Source organism: Phascolarctos cinereus, unplaced genomic scaffold (assembly GCF_003287225.1).
Source record: "Phascolarctos cinereus isolate Bilbo 61053 unplaced genomic scaffold, phaCin_HiC Scaffold_5;HRSCAF=322, whole genome shotgun sequence".
NCBI lineage: Eukaryota > Metazoa > Chordata > Mammalia > Diprotodontia > Phascolarctidae > Phascolarctos > Phascolarctos cinereus.
Window position 1 is genome coordinate 252760003 of NW_027555958.1, and position 27234 is coordinate 252787236.

A 27234-nucleotide genomic window follows, 5' to 3' on the forward strand; every position below is an offset into this window, starting at 1 on the left:
CTCTGTGTCTGTTCTGGAATTGGGAAGATTGAGTACCTGGAGTTTTGAGCGGGAGAGGGTAGCTGAGCAGGAGGTAAAATTATTTTAAATTTTTAGAGCAGTGGGCAAAGACAAGGCAGAAAAGGGGAAGGGACACTTGGGTTTTAGAACTAGGGTCCCAGCAGCTGCTGGCCGACGAACAGGTGCACATTCCTAAACGCCTAGTCATTTCCTCTGCCACTCGATCCCAGCTCACTTGTGCTGTGGAACCAGCCTAGGGAGAGCAGAGAGGCAGTGGCAAGCATGACCCCAGGAGTGTTGCTGCTGGGGACCCTAGGGGTCCTGTTCTCCATGGACGGTAGATAATGGGACATTTGGGGCGAGTTCCTTGGGTCACTGAGAGGGGAAATTGGCATGGGTGTGTGTGATATGACTGGGGGACCTTCATGGTGCAATTTTTAGGGGCAAGCAGCACGTTGGCCGAGGGTCAGCTCTTGGAAAAGCTTTTCTCGGGTTACGATAGCTCCGTGAGGCCCGCCCGAGACCCTGGGGACCGCGTGCCCGTCAGCATCGGCCTAACCCTAGCGCAGATCATCAGCCTGGTGAGTTAGAGGTGTCTGTCGGGCTAGGGTTGGAAGTGGGGAGTAAGGGCAGAAGGTATGGGGCCTAAGGAGTGACGGATTAGGATTCAGAGACAAAGCTCCCGAGCTCATGGGGGAGGGGCCCTCAGGAGGAGGGGCTTAAAGATAATTTCTAAGTATACGTAGAAGAGGCGGAGCCTGGAACTGGCGAGACCAGTGGGAAGGGGCGGGGCTAGTATGAAATGGGCGGGGCCGGCGAGGCATCTGGGGAGTGGCAAAGCTGAGTGGACCCGTGGAAAGTAAAAGAGGGAATTCTAAGAGGTGGAAGGTTCCCCTTTATTGGTTCTCTACTTTAGCCCCTTTAACTCCTGTTCCTTCCCTTACAGAACGAGAAGGACGAGGAGTTAATCACCAAAGTGTATGTGGACCTGGTACGGAGGAGACTGTATGGGAAGGTTTCGGGGGTGGGGATGGCAGGATAGGAGATCCTATCCCTTGTGCCTTCTTACCCTAGAGATGGGTCTCTTAACCTAGGGTCCACAAACTTGGAGGTTCGTGGAGAGATCTCAGGAGATCAATAAGAAAAAAAAAGTCACATCTTCATTTTCATTAACCTTTGACTGAAATTGAGCATCTCCTCCCACTACTAATGTAGGCAACAAACATTAATCTGTGAATGAGTCCGTAGGCTTTACCATACTACCAAAGGAGTACATAAGACCAAAAAAAAAGATTAAGAACTTCTGTGCTAGAAGGACCCAAGCATCCGACAGTTCCCTCCACCACCACCCCCGCCCCAGGCCATTCATTCAACAAACATTTAGTAAGAGTCTAGTAGGCACTGGACTTGGGGTCAGGAAACCTGCATCCAAATACTGGCTCTGACATTAGCTGTGTCACTACATACGTAGTGACATGCGTCACTTCATTCCTCTGGACCTGTTTTCTTTTCTTTAAAATGGGGACAATAATTGCACTCCCTAATTCGAAAAATTGTGAGGAACGGGCTTCACGAACCTTAAAGCTGGATATAAATGCGAGTTGTTAAAAATTGCTGTGTGCAGAGCACTATACCTGAAGTTAGAGGAGACACAAAGTGTAGGTCCCTGTCTTCAGGAACCTTACAGTCTGGGATAAATTGGTTGCCCAGCGCTCGCTAAACCATCACCTCCCGCGTCTCTAGGTATGGACGGATTACAGACTAAGCTGGAACCCGGCGGAACACGAGGGGATAGACTCATTAAGGATTGCATCGGATTCCGTGTGGCTCCCGGATGTAGTGCTCATGAACAAGTAGAGGATGGGAGTGGGGATGGGGGGGGTGGGGATAATGGTGGGGGTGCGACGCGGTCACTGGGAGGGAGGGGGGTGGGACAGGGACTCAGGTGGCAGGGTAGGTGGGAGGCTTTCAGGGCGAAGCCTGCAAAAATATGCTTGGTTGATTCGGCCCCACCCTTCAGCAATGATGGAAACTTCGACGTCGCTCTAAATATTCATGTGTTGGTGACCTCTGACGGCTCCGTGCACTGGCTGCCCCCTGCCATTTACCGCAGCAGCTGTAGTATCCAGGTCCCTGACTACTGGCCCCTTCTTCACAGGGATAAGCAATGATTCTGCAATAAATCCCCAGTCCCTTCCAGTCATTCTCCCCAGCCACCACTAGTCTCCTCCAACTAACTTCAAGTCATTCCCAAAGACCATCCCCAGTGATTTTCAGTCCTTCAGTAACTCCTCCTCCAAGCTCCCTGTCCCTCCCAATGACCTTCCCTAGTGCTTATTCCTCTCCTTCCAAGTGACCCTTCCCAGTGGCTCCTAATCCCAGAGACCCAACCACCTCTCTTAGTAACTCCTACTCCTCATCCTGACCAATAGCTGGGGAATATCGCTCTGATGCTTCTTCCCTCACCCTTCAGGTCACTTACTTCCCCTTTGACTGGCAGAATTGCACTATGGTCTTCAGTTCTTACAGTTATGACAGCTCTCAGGTCAGCCTGAGCCCAGGGCTTGATCCGGATGGACAAGAGAGGCGTGAAATCTACATCCATGAGGGAAACTTCATCGGTTTGTGCTTGACACAGATAATTATTGAGGGATTCAGTGGTACATACAGTGGGTACATATACCACATATGAATGTGCATAGCTCATATGAAAGAGCAGATATGATTTTTCCTACTTAAATGAAGCAGCTAGTACACATATGTTAATGGGAGATATCTAGCACACATGTTATGTAGTTGTCACACAGTAAACCCAAACTTCTTTCACTTCTACAACTTTGCCTACCACCTCCTCCAGAGAATGGCCAGTGGGAAATAATCCATAAATCCTCAAGACTGAATGACCCTTCAGGAGAGGGACAAGGAGGGAAGGAAGGAGAACGCCAGGATGTCACCTTCTATCTGATCATCCGACGGAAGCCACTCTTCTACCTAGTCAATGTCATAATTCCCTGTGTACTCATCACTCTCCTTGCCATTTTTGTCTTCTACCTACCCCCAGATGCTGGTAAGGAAAATCTTGGAGTTGGGTGAAAGAGATGAGGTAGAAGAGAGTATTTGTGGTCACCTTTTCAGCTACCACACTTCAGATTCTCCCTTTTCCCAAATTCAGCCTTTTTCAAGCCTGTTCAAGGATTCTCCTTCTATAATCCAAACAACTAAATCCAGCCCACAGCCAATTACTGAGTTTTCCCTCCCACTGGACCAGCTCTCCCTGCTTTGAATGTCCCAATGTCCCTCCACCACCCCACCATCATCATCATGGCTTCACAACAGGACTCCACAACTTTCATATTCCCTGTGAGACCAAGGTCTCTTACTTTCTTCCAGTAACTCCCTTCATTAGCATCCTCAGCTTAAAAAAAAGAAGGGAGAGCTGAAACTTTGAGTTCTTTTACATGGAAAACTGCCTTCTCCCCCTGGATTACCACATAACTTCCTTGGGATGGGGTGGCCTAATTCAATTTGTTCATTTCATCTCTCACTCACTCACAAACAAGGGGAGAAGATGACACTCTCAATCTTTGCCCTGCTGACCCTGACCGTGTTCCTACTGTTGCTGGCCAGTAAGGTTCCTGAGACATCCCTGGCTGTCCCCATCATTGTCAAGTACCTCATGTTCACCATGATTCTGGTCACCTTCTCAGTCATACTCAGTGTCGTTGTCCTCAACTTGCATCACCGGTCCCCTCACACCCACCAAATGCCCCGCTGGGTTCATCAGGTAAAAGGGACTATTCCTCAGAAACATAAATCTGCATGCTTGGGACTTATCCACTCCCCTTCTCAATTTTTGTGAAACTGTGCAAGAGTGTGGGAGGGAATAGATTTTAAGATGTGAGTCCAGCATCCAATTAATTTCAACAAATAATAATTTCTTATGTCTTCTGTTAGGCAACAGGGGGGCTAAAAGTTTTAAAATGACACAATCTCTGCTCCCAAGGAGTTTATATTCAAGACTCCATTTATTAAGCAACTCTGTGCCAGGCATTATGCTAGGTGCTGAGAATGCAAAAACAAAAATAAAACAACTCCTGTTTTTAAGTAGCTTACATTCTATACCCTGTTAGTATAATTAAGTGGATGGGGAGGGGTTAAATCATGTGGCATAAGAAATTTAAGGAGGAACAGCTGGATATGGTGAAAAAAGCATCGACCTGGGTTCAGATTTCACCTCTGCCACTAACTACCCATGTAACTATTATACAAACTCCATTTCCTCATCTGCCGAGTGAGGGGTTGGATTAAAAAAACCTTTGAGGCTCCTTCCAGCTCTAAATATAAGATCTGATGGTAAGAAAAGATGTGGAACTAGGCCTTAGAGGAGTAAATTCCGAAAGACAAGAGATGGGAAGAGGGAGCTCTTTCAGCCATGGTGATGGAGGTAGGATGAGATTGCAGAGCTGTTTGGCCAGAACATGGCCTCTCTGTGTGGTCAGGATCTTACTCCTATCCGCCCCTCCCCCCTCCATCCTCATCTTCAAAGTGCAGAAAATAGCTTGGAATGGGTGCACTGGAGCTGATTCTCAGCCTCTACCCCTCTCTAGATCTTCATCCACAAACTCCCGCGGTACTTGGGTCTGAAGAGGCCCAAGGTAGAGAGAACACTGAAGCCTGAACCTCCAGTCTTGGCACTCAGGGACTCCCCTGGCAGTGGCTGGGGTCGAGCCACCGATGAATATTTCATCCGGAAGCCGCCAGGGGATTTCTCTAAAACCAACAGGTGAGTCCTGACCCTACCCCGATTTTACAAAAGATGCGAAAAGTACAGAATTAGAGGCTGTCTTAAGAACCAACGCCACTGCCGCAGGGAATCATGGGTGTTGTAGTTTTTCGTGTAGGAGGGGGTTGGCAAAGAACCTGGACCCTTGTATTTCCTTCGAGCTTTTGGGAAGGTCCAAAGCTTCTCGGGGGATAGAGTGGAAGGTCTTTATAGGGAGCATGTGACCTGCCGGAATAGATGCCCAAAGAAGCGGGACAAGGAGGCAGAAGCAGGGAAACTTCAAGGGGAGCTGGGCTTTGGGCAGCTGCCCAAAATTAGCCACGCCCCACAGGTTTCAACCTGAGCTCTCCCCGCCGGACCTTCGTCGTTTTATCAACGGGGGTCCGAGCGGGAGTCGGAGGCTGCCCCCAGAACTGCGGGAAGCGGTGACCTCCATAAGCTACATCGCTCGTCAGTTGCAGGAGCAAGAGGACTACGAAGACGTACGTCTGAAAACGGGTGTTGGGAGGGTGGAAACTCCTTGGTCTTGGCTCCTTACAGTTTGATGGAGGGGACTTGGAGCAAGATGCTGCGCTTAGTTTTACTAGCTGTGTGATCCTTTAACTTCTCTGTTCCTCGGTGTCTTTATCCGTAAAAAGAGAGGTTTGGCTTCATTGGCTTCCAACGTCGCAGCGAGCTCTCAGTCAAAGATCCCAGCCCCTCTCCTAGCTTGGTCTCGCTCCCGGCTTCTGATTCGTACTGGGCTTGGGCCGAGGTCCCGCCCCTCCCGGGGGCTAGACTGTAATCGTAGGGGATGGGGGAAGAGATTGCTGCCTTTTGGATATCCGGGGTTGGTAATCAAGGTCCAGGAGGTTGGAGTCAAAGCTGATTTTTCTCGTTCCCCGCCTTCTCTCTCCTCCCGCCACCCCCAGCTGAAGGAGGATTGGCAATATGTGGCTATGGTGGTGGACCGACTCTTCTTGTGGACCTTCATCATTTTCACCAGCGTGGGGACACTCATTATCTTTCTGGATGCCTCCTACCACCTGCCGCCTTCCGACCCCTTCCCCTAAAGTGACGCCTGAGCCCAAAGAATGGCTGGTGTGGAATATCTTCCTTCTGCTGTTTCCTCTGTCTCCACCCAGACCCCCAATTTAAAACTCCTTACTGGGAAGTGCCCCAACTTACGTTTTCTCTAAATCCTGTATCCTCTCCAGCTTGCCCTCAGCCTCTCTGCAAACAGGATGTGCTTAATAAACGTTTGTTGTATGACAAAACTAATCTTTTCTTTTTAATTTTCTGAGATAGGTTGCTTTAAGAATGGGTGGTTAAGGGGGTACCTACTCGTTGGATGAGTTTTTGGGTAGCACACAAAACAATCTTATAACACCCAGCTACGCCTGAAAATCCATCATCATCGTCTTTTTGTTCTTGAAAGCTTTGCTAGGTTCGATTTCTCTATTCATATGGGCTCAGGTTAGGTGACCACTAGATTGTACAAAGCTAGTCATAAGAAATGGTAGAAGGGAGTCCTAAGACTTCTCAGTAGGGGAGAGGAGGACAAAATCAATGAGGGAGGCGCAAGGGAGACAATAAGGTGGATCCTCAGGCTAAGGAAGGTTGACCTGACCTATTTCTGTGGTCTTCAAAGGTGAGAGGATGATCCAAATACCAAGGTTAAACAACAGAGGGATAAGGGAAGCCCAGAGAATTGGAAGAGGGGTGGTTTTTTTGTTGGGGGGGAGGGTAGGCAGTGGTGTTAAGTGACTTGCCCAGGGTCACACTGCTAGTGAGTGTTATGTGTCTGATGCCAAATTTGAACTCAGGTCCTCCTGACTCCTGGTCTGGTGCTCTATCCACTGTGCCATCTAGCTGCCCTGAAGAGGGGTGTTTTTATCCTATTCCAGACCACTCTTCAGACTTAGCTAGGATTTTCTAGTTCCCAACAGTTCTAGAGACTAAAATGCTGAACAGTATTTTGTCAAGGGCCACTGGGAGTTGGCTGCAGTCATCTTAACCAATTCGCTCAAGGTCAAAGAGTGCAAGGACCTGCATGGGGATAGGCCCCATAAACTCTGAGGAAAGGAATGGTGTGGGAAGGCATCCTCACAGAGCAATCAGTTTTCAGTTCCCTGGGGCTTTCCCTGTGACCCTCTGGAACCACCTTAAGACCCAGTCCCCCTCACCCCTTCATAAGGAAATAAGTGCAGATGGCATCCCTAATGCAGAGCACAGTCCATTTGTCTCAGTTTATTGACCTAGAAGGTAGAGAGCTGGACACACACAGATGTGGAAAGATAAATATAATCAGTTTTTCTAAGTCTGTTTCCTTAAAAATATAAAGCTAAAAAGTTTGTATTATCTTAAATCTTTCCTTTCTCTTCGCAGCACTGATCCAGAAGCCTTTCCCCTCTTCACTATGATGGCTTCCCTCTCAGTGAGGGAGTGTGAAAGGACTTGGCACAACAGGGATCACAATCATTTTCAATCTAAAATTTCCAATATCTGGTATTTCCACAATTGCAAGATGCCCTATTCTAAAGAGAGCCCTTCCAATTTCCTGCAATCTTAATTTAGCCAAAGCTTCCAAATCCTGGAATCTGGATTCTCCCAAATATCAACATTGCCAAACCTTCAAATTCCTGGACTCTTAATTCTTCCAGAATCTCTATGTGTTTGGAATGTCAATCTAGTTTGAAATAAAAATTATCTGATCATTTCTCAAGAGTTCCTAACTCTCCTCTTCTTTCTCCCCTACTCTCTCTGGAGAAGGGTAAAGGTAAAGGTTAAGAGGGGAGGGAGGCCCTTAGTGCATCTACTCCCTGCCTCCAGGCATTCTTCAGTCTCTTTTGTGGTTCCGCTATACAGCTATATATACACACATATGTATATATACATATACATATATGTAATATATGTATATTTGTGTGTAGATATATATTTCTTTTTTTCTATTATGTATTTTCCCACAGTTTTTCTCTAAAGTGCCAGAAACAATATCTTTTTTGGGGAAAGGGGGGAATGTTTTCTTGTATTTTTAGTTTTTTCTTTAAACATTGGGACTTGGTACATTCAGTAGGAAACTCTTTACTTGGGTTTTGGCCAAGACCAAAAAAAGTGCAAAGAGAGAGGGAGGACAGAGAGAGAGGAATGATACTCCTTCAAGTATAGGGAGTGAGGCAGGCCTTCTCTCCCACCTCAATGCCCCTGATTGTTTTGCTTGTGGGGGAATAGCAGTTTGGAATCTGGGGGAATAATCCCTATACTCCAAATCCACCTGCCTCCAGGAGTCACTGCCTTGACTTCAGCAGCACAGTTCGCTGAGAGTTGTTATCTTGACCCCTGACCAGTTGTTGGTGGCTGGAACAAAGTCTGCCATTTTAAGCAGAAAGCAGCTTTTGCTCTTTTCAAATTATTTCCCACCCATCAAATTTACTCCCCTACCTGACTCTCTTTGTTTTGTATTTTCATTCAGACATGGGTAAGGGAAGTTGTCTTTCATTTAATCTTAGACAGCGGGAGGCCCAATTTGAGAGGTAAATAGAAATAGGGTTTTAGCTCCAATTCCCCAGCACAAGGCTGAGATCAGGAGCAGATTATTTTTCATGGGCTCAAGGGATTGGGAAATAGTACCCATTTTCCCTACTAGGAGGGAATGGGGTACCCCTTAATGGGGTATCACTAGTGCAAATTAGAGGCTTGGGGGCTACTTGGGAGTCCCTTGTTCCCCATCCGTTATGTAGGATTTTGGGGAATGGGGAATTGGGTAAGGTGCTCTTTTGGATGGAAAGGAACCTCCTGAATAAAGGAGTTAGGGATTACTCTAATACTCAACCTGGGGAATAAGACAGTTCCACTTGGATCCATACCAGAGTATTTGTGGATATGATATTTGGAGAAATGGGAGTTGTAGAAAGGGTGGGAGGGCATGTGCAAATTTTAGTACCTCCCATACCCAGACACTACTCCAATGATTTTCCTGGCTATTTAATCTGGTCTGGGTGAAACCATCACCAAAAAAAAAAAATGGAGGTGATTTTTATTATCCCCCACATCTGGCTGAGCAGAGAAAGAGCCTCCTATATGGCCCAACCAGCAACCATTTCTTTTCACTTGAAAGAGTCTAGGAATGACCAACATTGAATTTGGGGGACAGAAGAACATGACTATTGCTCTGGACAGGGAGAGAATATTCCCCAGCAGCACAGGAAGAACTGTTTCAGAAGGTCCCTGGGTGTGCAGGTGGTAGGTATTACAATGGTTCTGGCACTGGGCCATACTACCCTGTCAGCTGTACTGGGGGTGGGGGAAGGGGAGGGGAGAGAAGAGGTGCTATGGAATGTGCTGGGAAAAAGTTTTTTTTGGAGTGGTAGGAAGGAAACAGTAGAGGGAAAGTAGGTTACAAGGTGAGAGGTGGTATCCCCCTAGATCTAGAAACCACAAGTGGCATTTCTGAGGGGGAATATACACACACATACATATATATGTATATGAATATATATACACATATATGCATGTGTCTAAACCCACATGTATCTATGTTGCTCCGAGAGCTGGGGATCTGGGTAACTACGTTGATACAGCAAGATACCCTTCCCATAGGTACCACCCTGGGCTGATCACGGTGAAGCAGGAGAAAGGATTTGGGGAACAGGAAAAGAGATGGTGAGACCCACCAACTATCACTTCCCATGAAATGGGAAAATTGCTATAAACCCCAAATCAGCCTCAACCCCAGAGATCTCAGGAATTTTCTCCCCTGTATTCCTCTCATACTAGCAGTCATAGCTCAGAAGCTACTTGAGATCTCCAGGGGAGTTGGGGGACAGGCTAGGGACAGTGGGGCAGGAAAGGGTGGATAGAAAGCAAGGGTGGCTTCTGGTGGAAGGGGCTAACCAAGTAATGAGTTCACCCCACATCTCCCTTCTGGGCCCTTTCGATTCCTTCCCCACCCCCATCCCCCTTGTGGGGGGGACTGGTGAAGGCATCGACTGAGGGAGAGGGGGTGTAGGGGGTGCTGCCCGAGGGTTCACAGCATAGCTAAAGACCCCAGGCAAGAAGGGTAGGGCACCACCACCCTTCTCATCAGGCAGGACCATGTTGAGGGCAACTGGAAGTGCAGCCAGATTACTAAAGTTGTACGGGTAGGCAGCAAGGAGCTGAGGACCATACACCAGTGGGTAGGGCTCAGGGTAGAAAGTGACTTTGGCAGGGGCAGTCCCCTCCACAACCCCCCCAATCAATCCCTCAGCTCCAGCCTTCTCCACACCTGAAACCTCCTGCTTGTCTTCAACCAAGGCCAGGGGGAACTCTTGCATTGGAGGATAGTTCCCACCTCCCGCTGCTAGGGGTTCCTCCCCTCCTGAGATAACAGGATCCTGGAGAGAGGCAGCCTCGGGGCCTCCCCCACCTCCCACCCCTCCCCCACCAGCCTCACCACTGGATGATGACACCTGCATTTCCTGGGGGGCCTCTTCCTTTACCCCACTGTCACCTAAGCCCAGTCCTGACCCAGCCCCACTTCCTCCGAGGCTCTTGGAATAGGCAATAACAGGTGTGGGGGTACCCCCCGGCTGTTCCCCAGTGTGCCTCTGCCCATGGCGGCTCAGGGCAGCTGCTGTCTTACACACCTTTGAACAATGGGAACAGGCAAAGCGGGTCAAAGGCTTCCGGCCAGCCCGAGGTCCCTGGATCCCCCCACCGCCATGGGCTTCCTGGTGTTTGTGCAGCTTCCTCAGGGCTGAGAAAGCTTTGCCACAGTCTCCACATTGATGTTTCCACTCACTACTGGCCTGTCCAGAGGGGCTCTCAGTGGATCTGGACTCCTCCCAGGATCGTCTTTCAAACTTCCTTCTCCAGCGAGGGCGGCGGCACTTGGAGGTCCCCACCACCGGTGCTGGTCCCGCTACTCCCCCCACCAGTGCCAACCAATTTTCGTTTAGGTTTATAGGAATAGTACGGCCGCCAGAGTTGGTCCTCACTCCCTGCCTCAGTCTCCTCTTCCTCCTCTTCTTCCTCCTCCTCCTCTTCCTCATCTTCACTGTCCTCTCCTTCTTCAAGGCCACTGGCCTCTCCAGGGTGGAGGTCAGTCTCAGAAATTCTTCGAGTGACAATAGCCTCCTCACCTATTCGAACTGTGATCTGGCATAGTGGTGGGGGGGCCTGGGGTTGAGAAGAGTCTCCACCCCAGCTGAGCCCCCCAGAAGGGCCCATTCCCCCCCCACCAGCTGGCTTGGCTGTATATGTTAGAGTCTTTCCTGCCCGGAGATTCCTACCCTTGGTCTCTTCTGCAGTGGCCCCCATTGTGGTTGTGGCTGGTGTGGATGGTGTTGCTGTGACCACTGCTACTGCTGGCTGGGGGGGAGGGGGTGGGTATTCACGTTTCTTGGGAGGCCTTGGCGGAGCTGTGTAGGCAATCACTGAGGCAGCCTGAGCTCCAGTAGCGCCAGTCATACTACTTCCTGTGCTGCTGCCCCCATGTACAATAACTGAAGGGGCTGGGTGGGCAAAGGCAATGACAGAAGGTGGGGGGGCAGGGTTGGGGGGTGGAGGAGGAAGAGGTGGTGGTGGTGTTGTGGGGGAGGGGGGAGGGGTAGATGCAGATGGAGTGGGTTCTGGTGACAAAGGGGCAGGAGCAGGAGTGGAGGGCGCCCCTTGGCTATAAGTCTTATAGGGTCGCTTGGCAGACCGCATGGGGAGAAGGCGGTATAGCTTGAGGGTATTCAGCTTGGGTTTGTAGCCACCATTGGGGGTCTTCTCACTAGCCAAGAGGCCTGGGCTGATACCATGGAAGGCTCGCTGGTGAGTCTTCAAGTTGTAATAGGTGACAAATGTCTCCCAGCAGAAGATGCACTGGTACCTGGACAGAGGCAACAGGTCAACAGGAAACAAGTGTTACATGGGAAACAAGTCTAGGTCATTTAAGGCTGTTTCCCCAGGGGTCAGGATTTCAGATTCCTTCCTCATTTTTGTCTGAGCATGCTTCCAGCTATGTGGAACATTGTTTCATAGGGGTATCAGATTCTAAAGTTAGAAGGGACCCTGGAGACCCTTTATGTCCAACCCTTTCATTTTTTAAAATATATACCACACACACACACACACACACACACACACACACACACACCCACACCCACTAAGGCTTTGAAATCAAGTCTTCTAACTCCAAACAAGGCTCTCTTGGAAATACAGAATCTTAAAAAGACAGAACACCCCCTAAGATCTCAGAATTCCTGATGTATTGGAAGGGAATCTCAGGATTATGTAGGCCAAGCCTTTATCCTGGACGCAGAAGTACAGACCCAGCTTCAGATTCTCTTCCCCCCACCACACCCAACAAGGTCTGAGGTCCCAGGTACTCACCTCCGCTCCCCTGTGTGCCACACCTCATGCTTGGTCCGGTACTCAGCCAGGGCAAACACCTTTTCACAGTAGCGGCAGGGATATTTCCCCTCCGCCATGAGTGTACATTACTATGCCGCTTTAGACTCGAGAGTGTCACATAGGAGCGTTCACAAGCCCCACACACATATAGCACATGACCCCCCACCACCTTCACCACATGCTCTGGACCCCCTCGAAAGCTTGTGCTGGGGGAAGCAGATGAATTTTGGATCCCTTCTGGGATCTCTTCCTGGGAGCCCCCCAGCCCCTTGCCCAGCTGCTGTTCCCCGGGGCCCTGTCCCTCGCCTACACTGTGCCTCATGTGTCTGCAGTCGTTTAGCATGGATAAAACTTTTCCCACATCGAGGGCAGGGAAGAGACCGCCGGGAAAGGGAAGTCTGAGATGTAGGGACTTCACTTCCACTTCCCTGCCACTCCTTCGAAGGCCCAGTGGTAAAGCTATCGACCTTGGGTGGAACTGGGGGTGGTGGAACAGGAGGAACCCAAGCATCCCCACTTTCACTGAGACCCTGAAGACGTGAGATACCTAGACGCCGTCCCAAAGCCCCGATTTCTGCCATAGCTGCCCCGTCCCCACCACCTCCAGGCAGCGCCAGTCGGGCGCTGTAGATGAAATTGAGGACGTCAGAGAAGGCAGCTGCTGGGACTCCTGGCAACTCTAGAACCCGGGGTGGGTGTGAAGTGGTAGGGGAGGAGGATGGTGGAGGTGGAGAGGAGGAAGAGGAGGAAGAAGAGGAAAAGGAAGAGGAGGAAGAGGAGGAAGAAGAAGAGGAAGAGGAAGAGGAGGAAGAGGAGGAAGAGGAGGAGGAAGAAGCAGAAGAAGCAGAAGGGTTTGGGGCAGGGTCCCTCGTCACAGGCAGCAGTGGTGATGGGGCTTGGGCCAGCAAGGCCTCTCTGAAGAAGGGGCTGGAGGCAGCCAGGACGCTTCGATGAGCAGGGAATTTGGTGTCTCCAGCAATGAGGGTGACGTCACAGAAGAGGCCACGGAGACGCTGTTCATTGAGTTGGTGCAGCACAGCTGGGGCATGGGACGGGTCTGTCACCTCTGCAGGGGGGGGCATGGCGCCAGCCTGCAGAGGGAAGAGGGAAGGGCAAAGAAGATTCAATCTGGGGTTGAAGGAAGCTGTCCAGGAGGTTTGGGAACAATGGGTGAGAAGGATGAGTTAAACCAGAGGGGGATCAGGGATGGAGTCAGGGGTAAAAACAGGAAGGGGATTATAGGAAGCACCAAGGAAAACAGAAATCAATCGTCAGAAACTGGGGAGAACAAATGTCAAAAAGGGAGAAAGGTAAAGGGAGTCAAAATTAATGGAGAGAGAAATTGGGAAGGGTCAACTGTTATGCATCGAAGGACAAATAAGGAGGAAAAAAAGTTCCCTTGAAGCATCTGGTCAAAGGTGAAAAATCAAGTGCCCAACATTGGGGATTCTGAGAAACCAAAGTAGAAAGGCTGATGGTCAGATGAAAGTCAAAGGTCAAAATGCAGGAGAAATACAGATTTTAGGATTTGGAGCTGGAATGGGGCCTTAGACATCTAGTCCAACCTCCTTATCTTACAGAAAAGGCTCAGAGAGGTTAAATAGCTCGCCCATGATCACACAGGTAGCAAGTAGCAAAACCAGGATTTGAACTCAGGTCTTCTGACTACAAATCCAGTGTTCTTTAAATCAGACAACAACCTGATCTACTCAGAGGCCAGTTACTAGGAGGCTGGTCAGAAAGAGAGGGGTTAGAGAGGTTGAGTAGTTAAAGTAGTCAGAGTTTACAAGGTCACAAGGGATAAGAGTCTTGGACAATGACAATCAAAAGCCACGGAGGTCAGAGAGCAAGGGAAAATCAGAATACCTGAGAATCACATTTATTTCGGGGCAGGAAGAGGAAGCTTCAATGACCCCCATTTTGTATAACTCTAATTCCTAGACAAAATGTCCATTTGGCACACTATTCCTCACCTACCCCACTTCCCTATCCAAATTCTAGATCTTATACCAGGACTATCTGCCCACCTCCTTCTTTTCAAACTCCTCTATCACAGCCTTTACCTGAGGGAGAGGTCAACATGGAGTGAAGGGGGTAGTTCCTTCAGCCTGGTCTCAATTTTCTGTGGAGAAATAAAAGATAAGAAATCAGTGGAATCTTATGGAAGATGGCAGGGGAGCAGAGAAGGAAAGTATAGAAGCAGGAAGCTACAGAATGGGTGAGGGGTAGTGGGGGTCAAAGTAGCCAGGCTGGTTTGTCTGCACACTTTCATCTCTACAAAGATAGCCCCAGTCAGGTTATTTACATAGCATGGTTTTATTGGCTCCAAGAAATAAGACATTTTATTTGCAGAATCCCATTATTGGTCCAAAGAAGACAGTTAATTTGTATTCTGCAAAATTACTGGCCTAAAGATGTCTACTCAGTTAATTTGCATATTACCATCTCATTGCCCCATACTGATTCACCTACACAGCCCAAATTTGTTAATAAGCCTTTCAACAGCCTTACTGGATTGGTTATTTGATTTACATAGTGCTAATCAAGTATTAAAGAAAACTTGAGATTTGTATGTTGCCTTTCATATAATAGGTTTCTTTATACACTGAAGATAATTTGCATAATATTTTCCACAGGTCCCTTCCAGTTCTAGAATTCTAGGGTCCCAGGTTTCAGTTGGCTAGTGTTTATCAATACCTAGTTATGGGGAGATTTAAATTTGTGTCCACAAAGCTAGAGATTTGTTCCATCACAGAGACTTTAATAATAGGCAAACCAGGAAATTTCAGTTTGGGTCACTAGTCATTCTCTACTCTTCCCAAAGAAACAGTTCCAAGATTGATATCAGCCATCATCAAGAACTCTGACAGATCTCATACACATGCATGCACATATACTCTCTATTTCCTAGTGATTTAGGGGAAGAACATCAAAGTAGAAGTTAAGAGACTTTGGGCTCTAGACTTGGATCTGTCACTTATTATAATATTAGTATGTTAATACAGTGCTATAAGTTTTACAAAATATTTGCTAAAAACAACCCTGAGAGGTGGGTAGTACAAAACATATTCCTATGTTATGAATGACAATCCTGGGACCCAAAGTGGTGAAGTGACCTCCCCAAGTCCACACTTAAGGCTGAACCAAGGTCTTCTGACAGTAATTTCAGTTTTCTTTTTGATAACTAGCTATGTAACCTTGACTATACAAAATGAGAGAATACCTGCCTTTAATACATTAAGATTCTATGAAATGATATATGTCAAAGGACTCTGTGAAACTTATGGCACCATGTAAACTTGAAGTATAATGATCCCTTCTATATGCTACAGCACGTAGTATGAGAAGTGCTTTCATACAAATTATCTCATTTGATCCTCACAAGGATTTTGTAAGGTGGACTGTGCAAGGGTTACTATCTCCATTTTACAGATAATCAAAATGAGGCTCAGGATCAAATACCTACTAAGTGGCAAAACTCAGTGTTGTAAGTCAGTCCAGAGCGCTATTGCTCTCACTTATACACATCCTCTTTATAAAAATATCTTTTGGGAGCAGCTAGGTGGCCCACTGGATAGCGCACCGGCCCTGAAGTCAGGAGGATCTGAGTTCAAATCCAGCCTCAGACCAAACACTTGACACTTACTAGCTGTGTGACCCTGGGCAAGTCAATTGACCCCGGGCAAGTCAATTGACCCCAATTGCCTAAAAAAAATTTTTTAAAAGGTCAAAAAAAAATCTTTTGGGAGGTCTTTTAGACATCCTGAAATACAGTTTCCCACAGTCTTCTCTCATGTACATACCATCTTACATACTTAAACACTCCCTGAATATGGTGGCTTTCAGTTTCTTTGCACATCTGTTGAATTAAATATTAAAAATTAGAAACTCCTCACAAACTATATGAACACATCTTTATACACACACACACACACACACACACACACACACATATCACACAGGCTCTTCTCATGGACAGCCTAGCCTTTCCTGCAAAAAGATACAACTTTCCAGAGATATACCACTCTTTGATGGGAAGGGAGAGAGACAGAGATGCAATGAAAAAACAAAACAGCCATATACTAGTAGAGGAGCAGCTAGAGACAGAGGTACTTAGGTATGCCAATATTAGATTACAAGATCCTTGCAGGCAAAGATAATATTTTATATACCTTTATATCTCCCTTAGTGCCTAGGACAGTTTAGGCCTGAAGGCCACATGTGGCTCTCTAGGTCCTCAAGTGCAACCCTTTAACTGAATCCAAACTTCACAGAACAAATCCCCTTAATAAAGGGATTTGTTCTGCAAAACTTGGATTCAGTCAAAAGGCCACACCCAAGGACCTAGAAGGCCACATGTGGCCTCAAGGCCATAGGTTCCCCACCAGCTGTACACATTACTTGCTTCAAAACTATTCACTGAATAAATGTTATATTAAAGTGGCGATTTTGCAGTTACTAAGTGCTTTTCTATGTTACAAAATGTTCCTTCACTAACAACTCTGTGTTCATTATTATCCCCATTTTACAGATTAGGAAACTAATGGCCAGATAAGTTAAGTGACTTGGCCAAGGTCACAGATCTGGTACATGGTAGAACCATGACTAAAACCCAAGTCCCATTCTAAATCCAGTGTCTTTTCCATCCTCTCACTCACACACAAAAAGAATGTGTATGTGTGAGCTTATTCAAGTGTATCTTCGTCTATACTACTTCGGAAGTGGAGATATTACCCAAATGTCCACATTATTATGTATAGCCATCATCATTTCCACATATTTATAGAGAGCTTGTTAAATGGAAGGCCTTGTGGTAAATGGTAGGCACGGAATGTGTTGATGGGACAGGTATACCGCTCCTGTTTTGGGGCAAATTGAACCTAATTTTTTCCACCTGTAAAATACTTGCACAACCTATCAGGCAGAGTTGTCATGAAGAAAGCAATTTAGAAGTCTTAAATTCTTCAGTGGATCTGGACCTCATCAAGGTGGATACGTCCTCCAGTGGCATAGAATACAACTCATCTATGTCTTCTCATTCTGTTTGATTCTTGTCCATGTAGTACACATAAATCTACCACAAAAGACCTACCCAACATATTGGAAGTAACAAAGTCTTTCAGCCTTCTATAGTGTAGCATTAGGCTGCCTATTTATTATTCCTCAGTCATTACATGATTGTCCCACCTCTTTTTTTTCCCATCACACATTTCTTTAATACTTTTGCACCATTTCTTGTGCATAAGTCATTGTTGATAACATGCTGTAGCCTACTCATATCTATCACGCATCCCTTCATTGACCTTAGAGTCATTCAAATTTTGATTCTTCAGAGATTTCCCATTATATATAGTCACATATTATCACAGGAAAACATTGGTGTTAAAAGATGTGATTTTTGTGTTAATGAGAAATTTGGAAGTATTAAAAAATTGCAGCTTTCCAGCTTATTCACATCTTTCAGTGCCCCCATTAGAATGTGATCTCTCTAAAAGCAAAGGCTGTTTTTTGCTTTTCTTTGTATCCCTAGTACTCAGCACAGGGCCTGTGAAATAGTAGTTGCTTAATAAATACTAGTTTACTAGTGACTATTCAATAGTTGGACGTGTTGCACTGTTTCTCTGAGATATATGAACTGATGGACTAACTCAATGTAATTCAGTTACACATCATAGATATTTTTCATCCACTTGGCTTTTCCTATGTGGATTGTTAGGCAAAACTCTTGAATCTTTGAATCTCAATGGGAAACTAGTATTTTGGGACATGATGCAATCAGTACAATATCACTTGTAAACAGGAACATTTGGAGAACCTTACCATCTATATATAAGGAATCCACCTTCTTCTATATGAACTCTTCCCAGGACATCCTCCACAATTGGTAAACAACTCTGGAAAACTCACACGTTTTCCTACTTTTATCCTTTGATTGACTGTATGATCAATATAATCAAAGGAACATTAGTCTCTGTTTCAATTATCTTGTGATCTTGTATCATCTTAACATACATGAAAGACAATTTGTTGGAGTATCAAGGATGCAATTTGCTTTGCCATGTAAAATGTATTCTCATAATAAAAAAACAATAAATGCAATGGGATGTTGTATTCTGTCTTTCAATGTGATTATGAAAATGTGGTCTTAAACCTAAAGCTCTGCATATTTTTTGCTTTTAAAATGGTTTATTATTTTCATTTTTGCAGTAAATGAAAATTTTATAACTTTAATCTCTCCCTCTTACTATCTCTAACTGAACATTTAAAAAAAAAAACACTCCCAGAATAAAGAACCTAATAAAAACCTAAAGAACTTAACAAAAAGCTGCAGAGTTTGGCAAAACAAAGTCTCACATTAGCCATGTCTGAAAACATATGCTTCTTTCTACATTTAAATTCATTACCTTTCTGTCAAGTGAGTGTTCTGTTTTATCTTCATTCTTTCAGCCTCATGGTTTATCACTTCATTTATCAGAGTTCTAAATTCTTTCCAAGTTGTTTACTACAATGTTATCATCGTATAAATTGTTCACCTACTTTTGCTTACTTCATTCTGCATTAGTTCATGGAGTTTTTCTCACTTTTCTCTGAAATTGTCCATTTCATCCTTTCTTATGGCACAATAATATTCTATTACATTCATATTCAATTCAATACAATTGTTTAGGCATTCCCCAACAGAACAACACTCTTAATTTCCAACTTGAAAAGAGCTGCTATAAATATTTTTGGACATTTATTTTTCCTCTTTTATTTCTTTGTGGTAGTGGTATAGATAGTTCAAAGGATATCTACAGTTTAATAATTTGGGAGGCTTCCCAATTGTTAAAGCTCTATACAAATGTATTTGCCTTAGTCCTTGCTCTGCTGCTAACTTGCTATGTGACCTTGGGCAATTCACCTCCTCTCTCTGGGGCTCAACTTCTTCATTTGTAAAAAGAGAGAGAGAGAGAGAGAGAGAGAGAGAGAGAGAGAAATTAGACTAATGATCTGCAAATTCTCTTCCAGCTCTAAATCCATGATATTACAACTTTTGAGTTTCTTCAAGCTCATTTATCATATGGATCTGTGATTAATCATATCCTACTTGGGATTTCCCTGTCTATCTTCTGATATACATGCTTACTACCCTGTTTCTCGATCTTTCACGAGAGGAAATTGCGTGAGGAAGAGAAATTTTAACTGGTCTCTCATCAGCTCCAGGTAAAAAGCTAGGAGGGACAGGCATGGAGAGGGAGGGAAGTGGTAGCAGAATGAAATATATGGGATGATATTGGCTTAAAAGTGGCTTTGTATTATCTTTAGCTTTCAATATTTCAAGTTCTTCTAGACCTCTCCCTCTCTTTCCATCCCCACTTTTCCCAAGTAAGGTATATGAGAGAAGTAATTGTCACACAGGATAGATTAAAATAATTGTGCTTGTCATTTGGGGGAGGGGGGGCAGAGGGGAACCCAGTAAGAATAAAAACAATTGCATTCAAATGCTGAGTACCCATGTGACCTTGAGCTAAGTCATTATGTCTCTCTGGGCCTTAGTGTCCTCATCTATAAAATGAGAGTGATAGACTGGATGACGTCTAAGTGCCACGATATAGTACTTTACAAATAACTTTCTCCTTGCAATAGGCAGTTTAAGTATTATGCCCATTTTGTGAAGGAGAAAACAAGTTCTGAAAGGTTTTCACTTCTTGAATTCAATCTGATAAACATTAACCGCCTAATAGGCACTGTGCTAGGCACTGAGGACAAGAAGGAAACAGTACCTGCCTTGAAAAAGCTTATATACTCTTGGGCTCTTGTCCAAGATCATACAGATATTATATCCGAGGACTTAAAGCCAAGTCTTTTAGTGTTCTTTTCACTGTATGATGCCATTTTGCTAGTTTCACTAGAATTTAGCTGTGATCTTATAAGGCATAGAGTGAAGTGCTCTGAAGGGAAAACCAAAACTAGTAAATTTCAAAGGAGGCAGAGGTGAAAACCCTGGAAAGCTAGAAGAGTACTCATCATGGAGCCACAAGGGAAGAATTGGTGCAGAATCTTTGTGGGGCTCCAACTTTCAAGAACGGTCCAACTTGGGTTCTATTTACCCCTTTTCCTCATAATGGCAGTTGTTTGGTTCCTACTTATCTTCCTTATCATCAACAAATATCTATTGAGCACCAACTGTGCTCAGGGTACCACATAACATCCTGAAAATACAAATATGAGGACTGGGAGTAGTCAAAGTTTTGTGGAAGAGATGGTACTAAAACTAGATCTTGAAGTAACACTCAGACTAAGAAAAGATGAGGAGAGTGGACCATATAGCAAGTAGAGGCTCCAAAGCTCTTCCAAACTTGGCCCTGTTCTACTTTTCAAGCAAGCCTTATTACTCCCCTCCATGCACTCTACAATCCAGCTAAACCTGCTCTTTCTGTTTCTCACACTTGAGTCACCATTTCCCATCTCTATGCTTTTTCACTGGCTGTCCCCCATACCTGGAATGCATTCTTCCTCCACCTGTCTCAGAATCCCTAGCTTCCTTCAAAGTTCAGCTCAAACACCACCTCCTGAGTCCTTTCTTGATTTTCCCAGCTAAAATTTTCCCAGCAATTTGCCTCCCCACCAAATTACCTTTGTACCTCTGGTTTAAATAGTTACAGACACTTTGGATGTTATTACCATAGGGAATAGAATTTTGGTGGGGAGCTACACTTTAAGGGTCATTTAAGAGTTAACTGTCATGTCTGAAAGAGACTGTGTGAGTTACTAAGAGAAAACTATGAGAACATCTTTCCTGAGAGACTGAGTTAACTGATAGCTTTGAGGAATATTAAAGAAATATTTTGAGAGAATTTTGTTTAACTCATCCTGTAAAGATGACATCCTGAGAAGGGATTTTAACTTCCCTTCTGGGGGTGCTGCATAATGGGACTATGTTTCTAGTGTCAGTGGAGAAGTCAGCACTTGCAGCTGATGGCTAAAGGGGACTCTATCATATCTTCTGAGAGCAGATACATTGTTGAAAAATCTAAATATGTTTTTCCATTGTTTGTTGATCTCTTAATAAAACGTATAGGCAGTAGCACTAGTTTAAGCAAGCCTATGAGAGAGGGAAAAAGAGAGAAGGGGAAAGGAAAGGAAAAGAAGTTTATCCAGTTTATAAAGTGTGGTAGCGATTCAGATAGAATTAATGAGATTGTGTATTTCTATTAATTTATGAGCAAATATCAGAAAATACTCTTTGATTGTCTTAGAATCTTGGTAGAGAGTAAGGAAATGAGCCCGCAGTTAGTGAGGGGGTGATGACTGGTACAGTAGTTGACAATCCACCAGGCTACACAAGAATTGTTACACCTAAACCTTGTTACATATTTTATTTATATTGTATATATTTTGTTCATATTTATATGCATACATGTTTTATCTCCTCACAGAATGTATGTTCCCTAAAGGAAGGAAATGATTCATTTTGGTCTCTGTATACCCATAGCACTTCATGTGTTGATTTACTCATCTATAGCATGCTTTGTAGAAGATGTGGGACAATTTTAAAAATTAGTCCTTAAAGGACAGATAGTACTTAAACTGGGAGAGAGGGTGATGGTGGTAAAAAAGCAAAGGTTTTGAGGGAATCCTGACATTTTCTTCCTGGGACAGAGATGCCTGAATGGTCATAAGGACCATTGCTGGCAATGCAAGAATAGAGACACATCCAAACAAAGGCACATAACATTCACGTGCAGGTTAGTCAAACCTTAAAATTTATATAACACTTCAAACTTTACAAAACTTTTTCATATATTTTATCTCACTTCATCCTCAAAACAACCATTTGATAAGCAAGGTTTTATTATCCCTGTTTTACAAATGGGGAAATTGGAACACAGGGTAAGTGGCTTATCCATAGTTAAATAGCTATCTAGTAAGAGCTAGGTTTTCTGAGTCAGTCCAAGTCCTGTGCTTTTCCCCTTCTACACTACACTGATTCACAACACAGCCGTTCACACTCAAGATACTACTGTCCTACATAAATAGGCACACCAAGTACACATTCATACTCACAATACAGATTTGCCCCCAACATATTCTCTCCAACACTCATTCCATGATGTATGTACACCATTACCCACAGAGACAAGTTTGTCTACACCCAGAGACCACCATATATATATATATATATATATATACACATGCCTCTTATGAGCCATCATTCACACACGCACACTCTCTCTCTCTCTCTCTCTCTCTCTCTCTCTCTCTCTCTCTCTCTCTCTCTCTCTCTCTCTGTCATGTATATAAACCACTCCCACACTACATGTATACCTATATAAGGAAGACCAATCCAAAGACCTGAAATACAGACTATAATCAGTAAGTGAATTCCCCTTCCCATCCCCAAAGGCTCAAGATTCTGGTTGGTTATTATTCAGAAGAGACTAGATAGACACAAGGAGAGAGATAGTCACAGAGCTAAAGGGAAATAGACCAAAAACTTCAATTTTGTGTTTTCCACTTTGATGACAAACCACGTATGCACATGAACCCAGAGGCCTACAAATGCTAACATACACCCCACCCATCCCCCTCACCCTAACCCCAAACTTCCTGTCCAACTTTCTTTCTCCAAAGTCCCCTGCTCTTCACCAGCTAAGAGGCCTGAACAGACATAACACAATCCCAATAGTATGTACACAGGTAAGTTCAGGAGCACATTGTATACAAAGGTGATACTAGTCACATGAATAATATCTAGCTCTAGCTGTTTCACTGTTTTTCTTATACATACATCTACGTTTGGACAGCATTCTTTTTTTTTTTCCTTGGTTAGGCAATGGGTTAAGTGACTTGCCCAGGGTCACACAGCTAGTAAATTTTATGTGTCAGAGACTGGATTTGAACTCAAGTCCTCCTGAATCCAGGGCCACTGCTCTATCCATGGTGCCACCTAGCTGCCCCCTGGACAGCATTCTTTAAACACACACACACACACACACACACACACACACACACACACACCCACAAAAGTAAAGAATAACACAACAGAGAGATATACACAAAACTTAACACAAAAAGCACTTTCATCCCAGAAGCACACACCCAAACCAACCTAATCACTTTCCTTCTCCAACGAATATCCATCAACCAACAAGCACTTATTAAGATCCTATCACGATTTATTAAGGACTTATTAAGACATATCAGGAACTGTACATCAGCACAGGGGATATAAAGACAAAAATGAACTAGTCCCTACCCACAAGTTAGTTTTATAGGGGGAGACAACATGCACATATACAACATATACAAAATACAGAAAAAATACAAGGTGGGGGCAGCTAGGTGGTGAAGTGGATAGAGCACCAGCCCTGAAGTCAGGAGGCCCTGAGTTCAAATCTGGCCTCAGATCAAACACTTGACACTTACTAGCTGTGTGACCCTGGACAAGTCACTTAACCTCAATTGCCCCCCCCAAATACAAATTAATTTTTCTTTTTTTGTCAGGAAGATTTTAGTAGCCAGGGAAATCAGAGGGGCTTTAGGTAGAAGGTGCCAACTGAGCCGAATTTTGAAACAAATTAAGGATCTGAAAAGTCAGAAGTGAGGAAGGAGTGAATTACAGGCATATAAGGTGTAAGTGGCATCTCTATACAGAAAACTTCCAGATCTATATTTCTAGCCCTAATCTCTTTCCTCAGCTCTAATTTCACACCAATAACTTCCTGTGGACATTTCAAAACTGAATGTTCTGTGGACATCTCAAACTCAACACAGCTTCTCCAGGAGCTGCTTTTTATGAAAGACAGCATGGTATAGTGACACAGCACTAGACCTAAAGTCAGGAAGACTTGGGTTCAAATCTTACTTCAACTACTTATAATCTGTGTGATCCTGAGTAAGCTCTTGGCCTCAGTTCCTCATCTATAAAATGAGAGTGGTCGGCCTTGATGGCCTCAGAGTCCATCCTATGACTCTATATCCAAAATTGAACTCATGATCTTCCAGGCTCCCATTCAAAATCCACCCCTATTCTGAACTTCAATATTTTTTGTGAAAGACACCATGATCTTTCCAGTCACCCAGATGTGCAATCTCAGTGTCGTCCAACTTCTCACTCTCATTCACATATCCAAAGAGTTGCCAAAGAACGTTTCTATCACCACAATATCTTTTCCATTATAATCTTTTCTCTCCACTAGCAAAGCCCTCCACTAGTTCAGGCCCTTATTATCTGTGTCCTGAACTATAATAGCTTCTAACCAGGCTATCTGCTTTAAGACTCTCCTCTATTATATCCTACTTTTCCAGTCTTATTATTTCCTCCATGCATTCTACAGGATAGCTAAACTGGCCTTCTTGCTGTCTCACAGCCATAAGGTACTGCTTCCCTTCTTTGGGCCTATTTACTGACTATCCCCCATGTCCAAAACAACTTCCTCCTTACTTCCCCTACCTCTTGGAATCTCTGGTTTCCTTTAAGACTAATCTCAAATGCCATCTTCTGCTCAATAAGCCCCCTAGTTATCTTGTATATAAGTTTTGTATAAGATTACATAAACATACATGTTATCTCCTCTCTTAGAATGTTAAGTCCCTGAGGGCCGGGACTGTTTGGCTTTTTTCTTTGTATCTGGAGGCTAGCAAAGTGCCTGGCACATAGAGGTGCTTCTTAAATGCTTGTCGATTGAGCTGGTAAAATGTAATCAAGTCACTGGGGCAAGTCACCTCTCTAAGCTTCAGTCTCCTCATCTGTAAAATGGAAATAACACTTTTATATAGGGCTGTATCTCATTAGACAGTTGAGAGGCTCAAATGAGATACTGTATATTATCTCATTTGGCAAATCATAAAGTTCTGTGTACATGTCAACTATTATTTTCATCGCAGGCATGATATCCACTATATCACAAGGGGATATACACCATCGGAACACACAAATGGTACAAGCAATATATATACATACTTCCCAGGAGCATGGAATCACAACAGATCTTTCACCACACAGGAACAGTACACAGACACAACCCAACATTCCAAATTGGTTCATGTATTACCTTGCTCAAGTTGTTCAATTTCCTTTCTACAATATGTAGGATTCATATTTGTATATAAATAACACAGGTGACAATGAGCAACGAGGGGGATCCTATGGTGCCAGGCAAAGAGCTATGGTAGAATTAAAGGAAGTTGAGCTTGAATACTGGCTGTTTCATTTATTTCCTGACCTTGGCCAAGTTACTTCAATTAATCAATAAATATTTATTAAGCTCCTATTATATACCAGGGACTATACTAAGTACTACTTAACCTCTCTAAGCCTAGGTATCCTCATTTGTAAAATTAGAGGCTTGGACTAGATGACCTCGAAGGTCCTTTCCAATTCTAGATCCTTGATCTTACCTACATTTCAAGAGACAAATCACACAAGGCATCCTTGTATTAAGTCAAACACACTGATGTGAGACATACACATATACACATGGTAATATCATAGGAACACCACATAGTCTATCTGTATGACAAACTATGTTTGGTAATGTCGAATGTCACATACATAGACACACAGCAAAATAGCCACGCAGTACTCTACACCATTCCACCCTTCCCACTCGGGGTGGGGGGGTGGGAAAGAGGAGGAATAGCAAGACCCCCATCTCTCCCACCCCCTGGGCTATTCCTCTTCCCCACCCAACAAATCTTGGAGCCTAGAAGAAAACAACTCTCAATGCCACAGCACACACACACGTCAGCCACTTTACATACTGGCCACTCCAGCCGCACAGACCCCCACTTCTTACTCTAGCTAGCCTTCCATCCCCCTGCATCACAACTCCATTCGCAGGCTCATAACTCTGCATCCCCTCCCTCCCTCTCGGCTACTACGCCATCACCCTCCCAGCAGAGCAGAGCCCAGACCCGGCCCCGCCCCACCCCCACCCTATCCCCTTTGGAGGAGGGGGACGAAAGGGGGAGGAGAGAGACTAGGTTGCATAATTAACCCTTCCTCAGCCAAATCCCCCCCTTTAATGAGGGGGAGGGTCGGCAGCCCCCCACGACCTAAGCTCAAAGGCATCCCAGCAGCTCGTTCCCATGGAGAGGTTGCCCACCAGATGCCACTATCTCGGGGTCCGTGTTGGCGGTGCCCCGGAAGGGAGGTGGGTGCTCCCGGCGGGCTCGGACCAAGAGTTCTGCGCCGCCCTGGGCGGAGCCTGGAGGGGGTCCCGGGGTCTTCCCCGCCCGGACCCCCCTAATCTGGGGCCCACAATCCTCCAGCGCCCCGTGCCCTGGGGGTTAGGGGTGGGCCAGCCGTGTGCGTCCGCGTCCGGGGAACGAGGCCCGGGCCGGTCGGGGTGAGGTGAGGCGGGACGCGGGAAAGGGGCCCAGGCGTCCCTGGCTCCGGCCCACCTGACTATGATGGCGCCTCGTCCGCCAGGCCCAGTTCATCGCCTTGGCCGCTCCCGGCCACTCCGGCTAAGGCCACTTCTCGCTCCTGCTTCGGCTCCTGCTCTGACTTCGGTTCCGGCCCAACCCCCCACCCCCCCACCCCCCCAGTGCCCGGCCCGGCCCCGGCCCTGCCGCCGCTGCCGCCACCGCCGCCGCTGACATCATCGGTCCCCCCTCCCTCCTCCCGGGTCCCCCCTCCCCCCGGAAACACCCCCCAACACCCCCCCCAGACACACCGTCCCCCACCGCCGCCGCTGCTGCCTGGCCTTGAGAGAGAGGGTTTGGGGTGGGGGGGCGCGCAGCATACACAACCCACACACTCACCCCAGCGCGCTGGGTCAGCAACAACAAGCACAGGGACACAGTGCTACAACTGGGAGGAAAATGTAACATGTTACTCGTGGTGACAGACAGCTGTGCCCCTAACAACATTACACAGCAATACCCACAGTAACTGCTCTCTACCGGGCTAGGCCCGTGGGCAGAGGGTACATGTAAGGGGCAATACCTTGTGTGGATGCAAAACAAAGCGCCTGAATACAGCTCGGTATAGAAAGGGGGCCACATTACGACTTAAGGAAGGGGGTGGCAGTCAGAGGAAAGAACACATATAACACAAGGTTCGCATAATGCACCCACAGCAGGAATAGAAACACAGCCAT

General features: G+C 45.5%; 2 protein-coding genes across 2 annotated transcripts; one reads left to right on the forward strand and one right to left on the reverse strand.

The window, feature by feature from the left end:
• The first annotated feature begins 99 nt into the window (after positions 1 to 99).
• CHRNB1 (cholinergic receptor nicotinic beta 1 subunit) lies at positions 100 to 6039 on the forward strand. The gene is made up of 11 exons (XM_020966697.2): positions 100 to 337; positions 442 to 581; positions 947 to 991; positions 1744 to 1853; positions 2021 to 2129; positions 2474 to 2621; positions 2858 to 3067; positions 3561 to 3784; positions 4608 to 4783; positions 5115 to 5265; positions 5695 to 6039. The coding sequence occupies exons 1-11, from the start codon at positions 283 to 285 to the stop codon at positions 5833 to 5835; spliced, it is 1509 nt and encodes a 502-aa protein (XP_020822356.1). The 5' UTR covers positions 100 to 282; the 3' UTR covers positions 5836 to 6039.
• A 946-nt stretch (positions 6040 to 6985) lies between these two features.
• On the reverse strand, positions 6986 to 26664 carry ZBTB4 (zinc finger and BTB domain containing 4). The gene is given in 8 exon segments (XM_020966695.2): positions 6986 to 9727; positions 9730 to 10647; positions 10649 to 11621; positions 12125 to 12210; positions 12213 to 12386; positions 12388 to 13236; positions 14209 to 14267; positions 26534 to 26664. Coding segments are annotated over 6 exon segments (3048 nt in total). The 5' UTR covers positions 13228 to 13236; positions 14209 to 14267; positions 26534 to 26664; the 3' UTR covers positions 6986 to 9670.
• Positions 26665 to 27234: the final 570 nt, after the last annotated feature.

Coding starts and splice junctions, on each gene's coding strand:
- CHRNB1 (XM_020966697.2), top strand. CDS start 283: ATGACCCCAGGAGTGTTGCTGCTGGGGACCCTAGGGGTCCTGTTCTCC. Junction 2,622..2,857: donor CCATGAGGGAAACTTCATCG/GTTTGTGCTTGA, acceptor CACCTCCTCCAG/AGAATGGCCAGTGGGAAATA. Junction 4,784..5,114: donor GATTTCTCTAAAACCAACAG/GTGAGTCCTGAC, acceptor CACGCCCCACAG/GTTTCAACCTGAGCTCTCCC.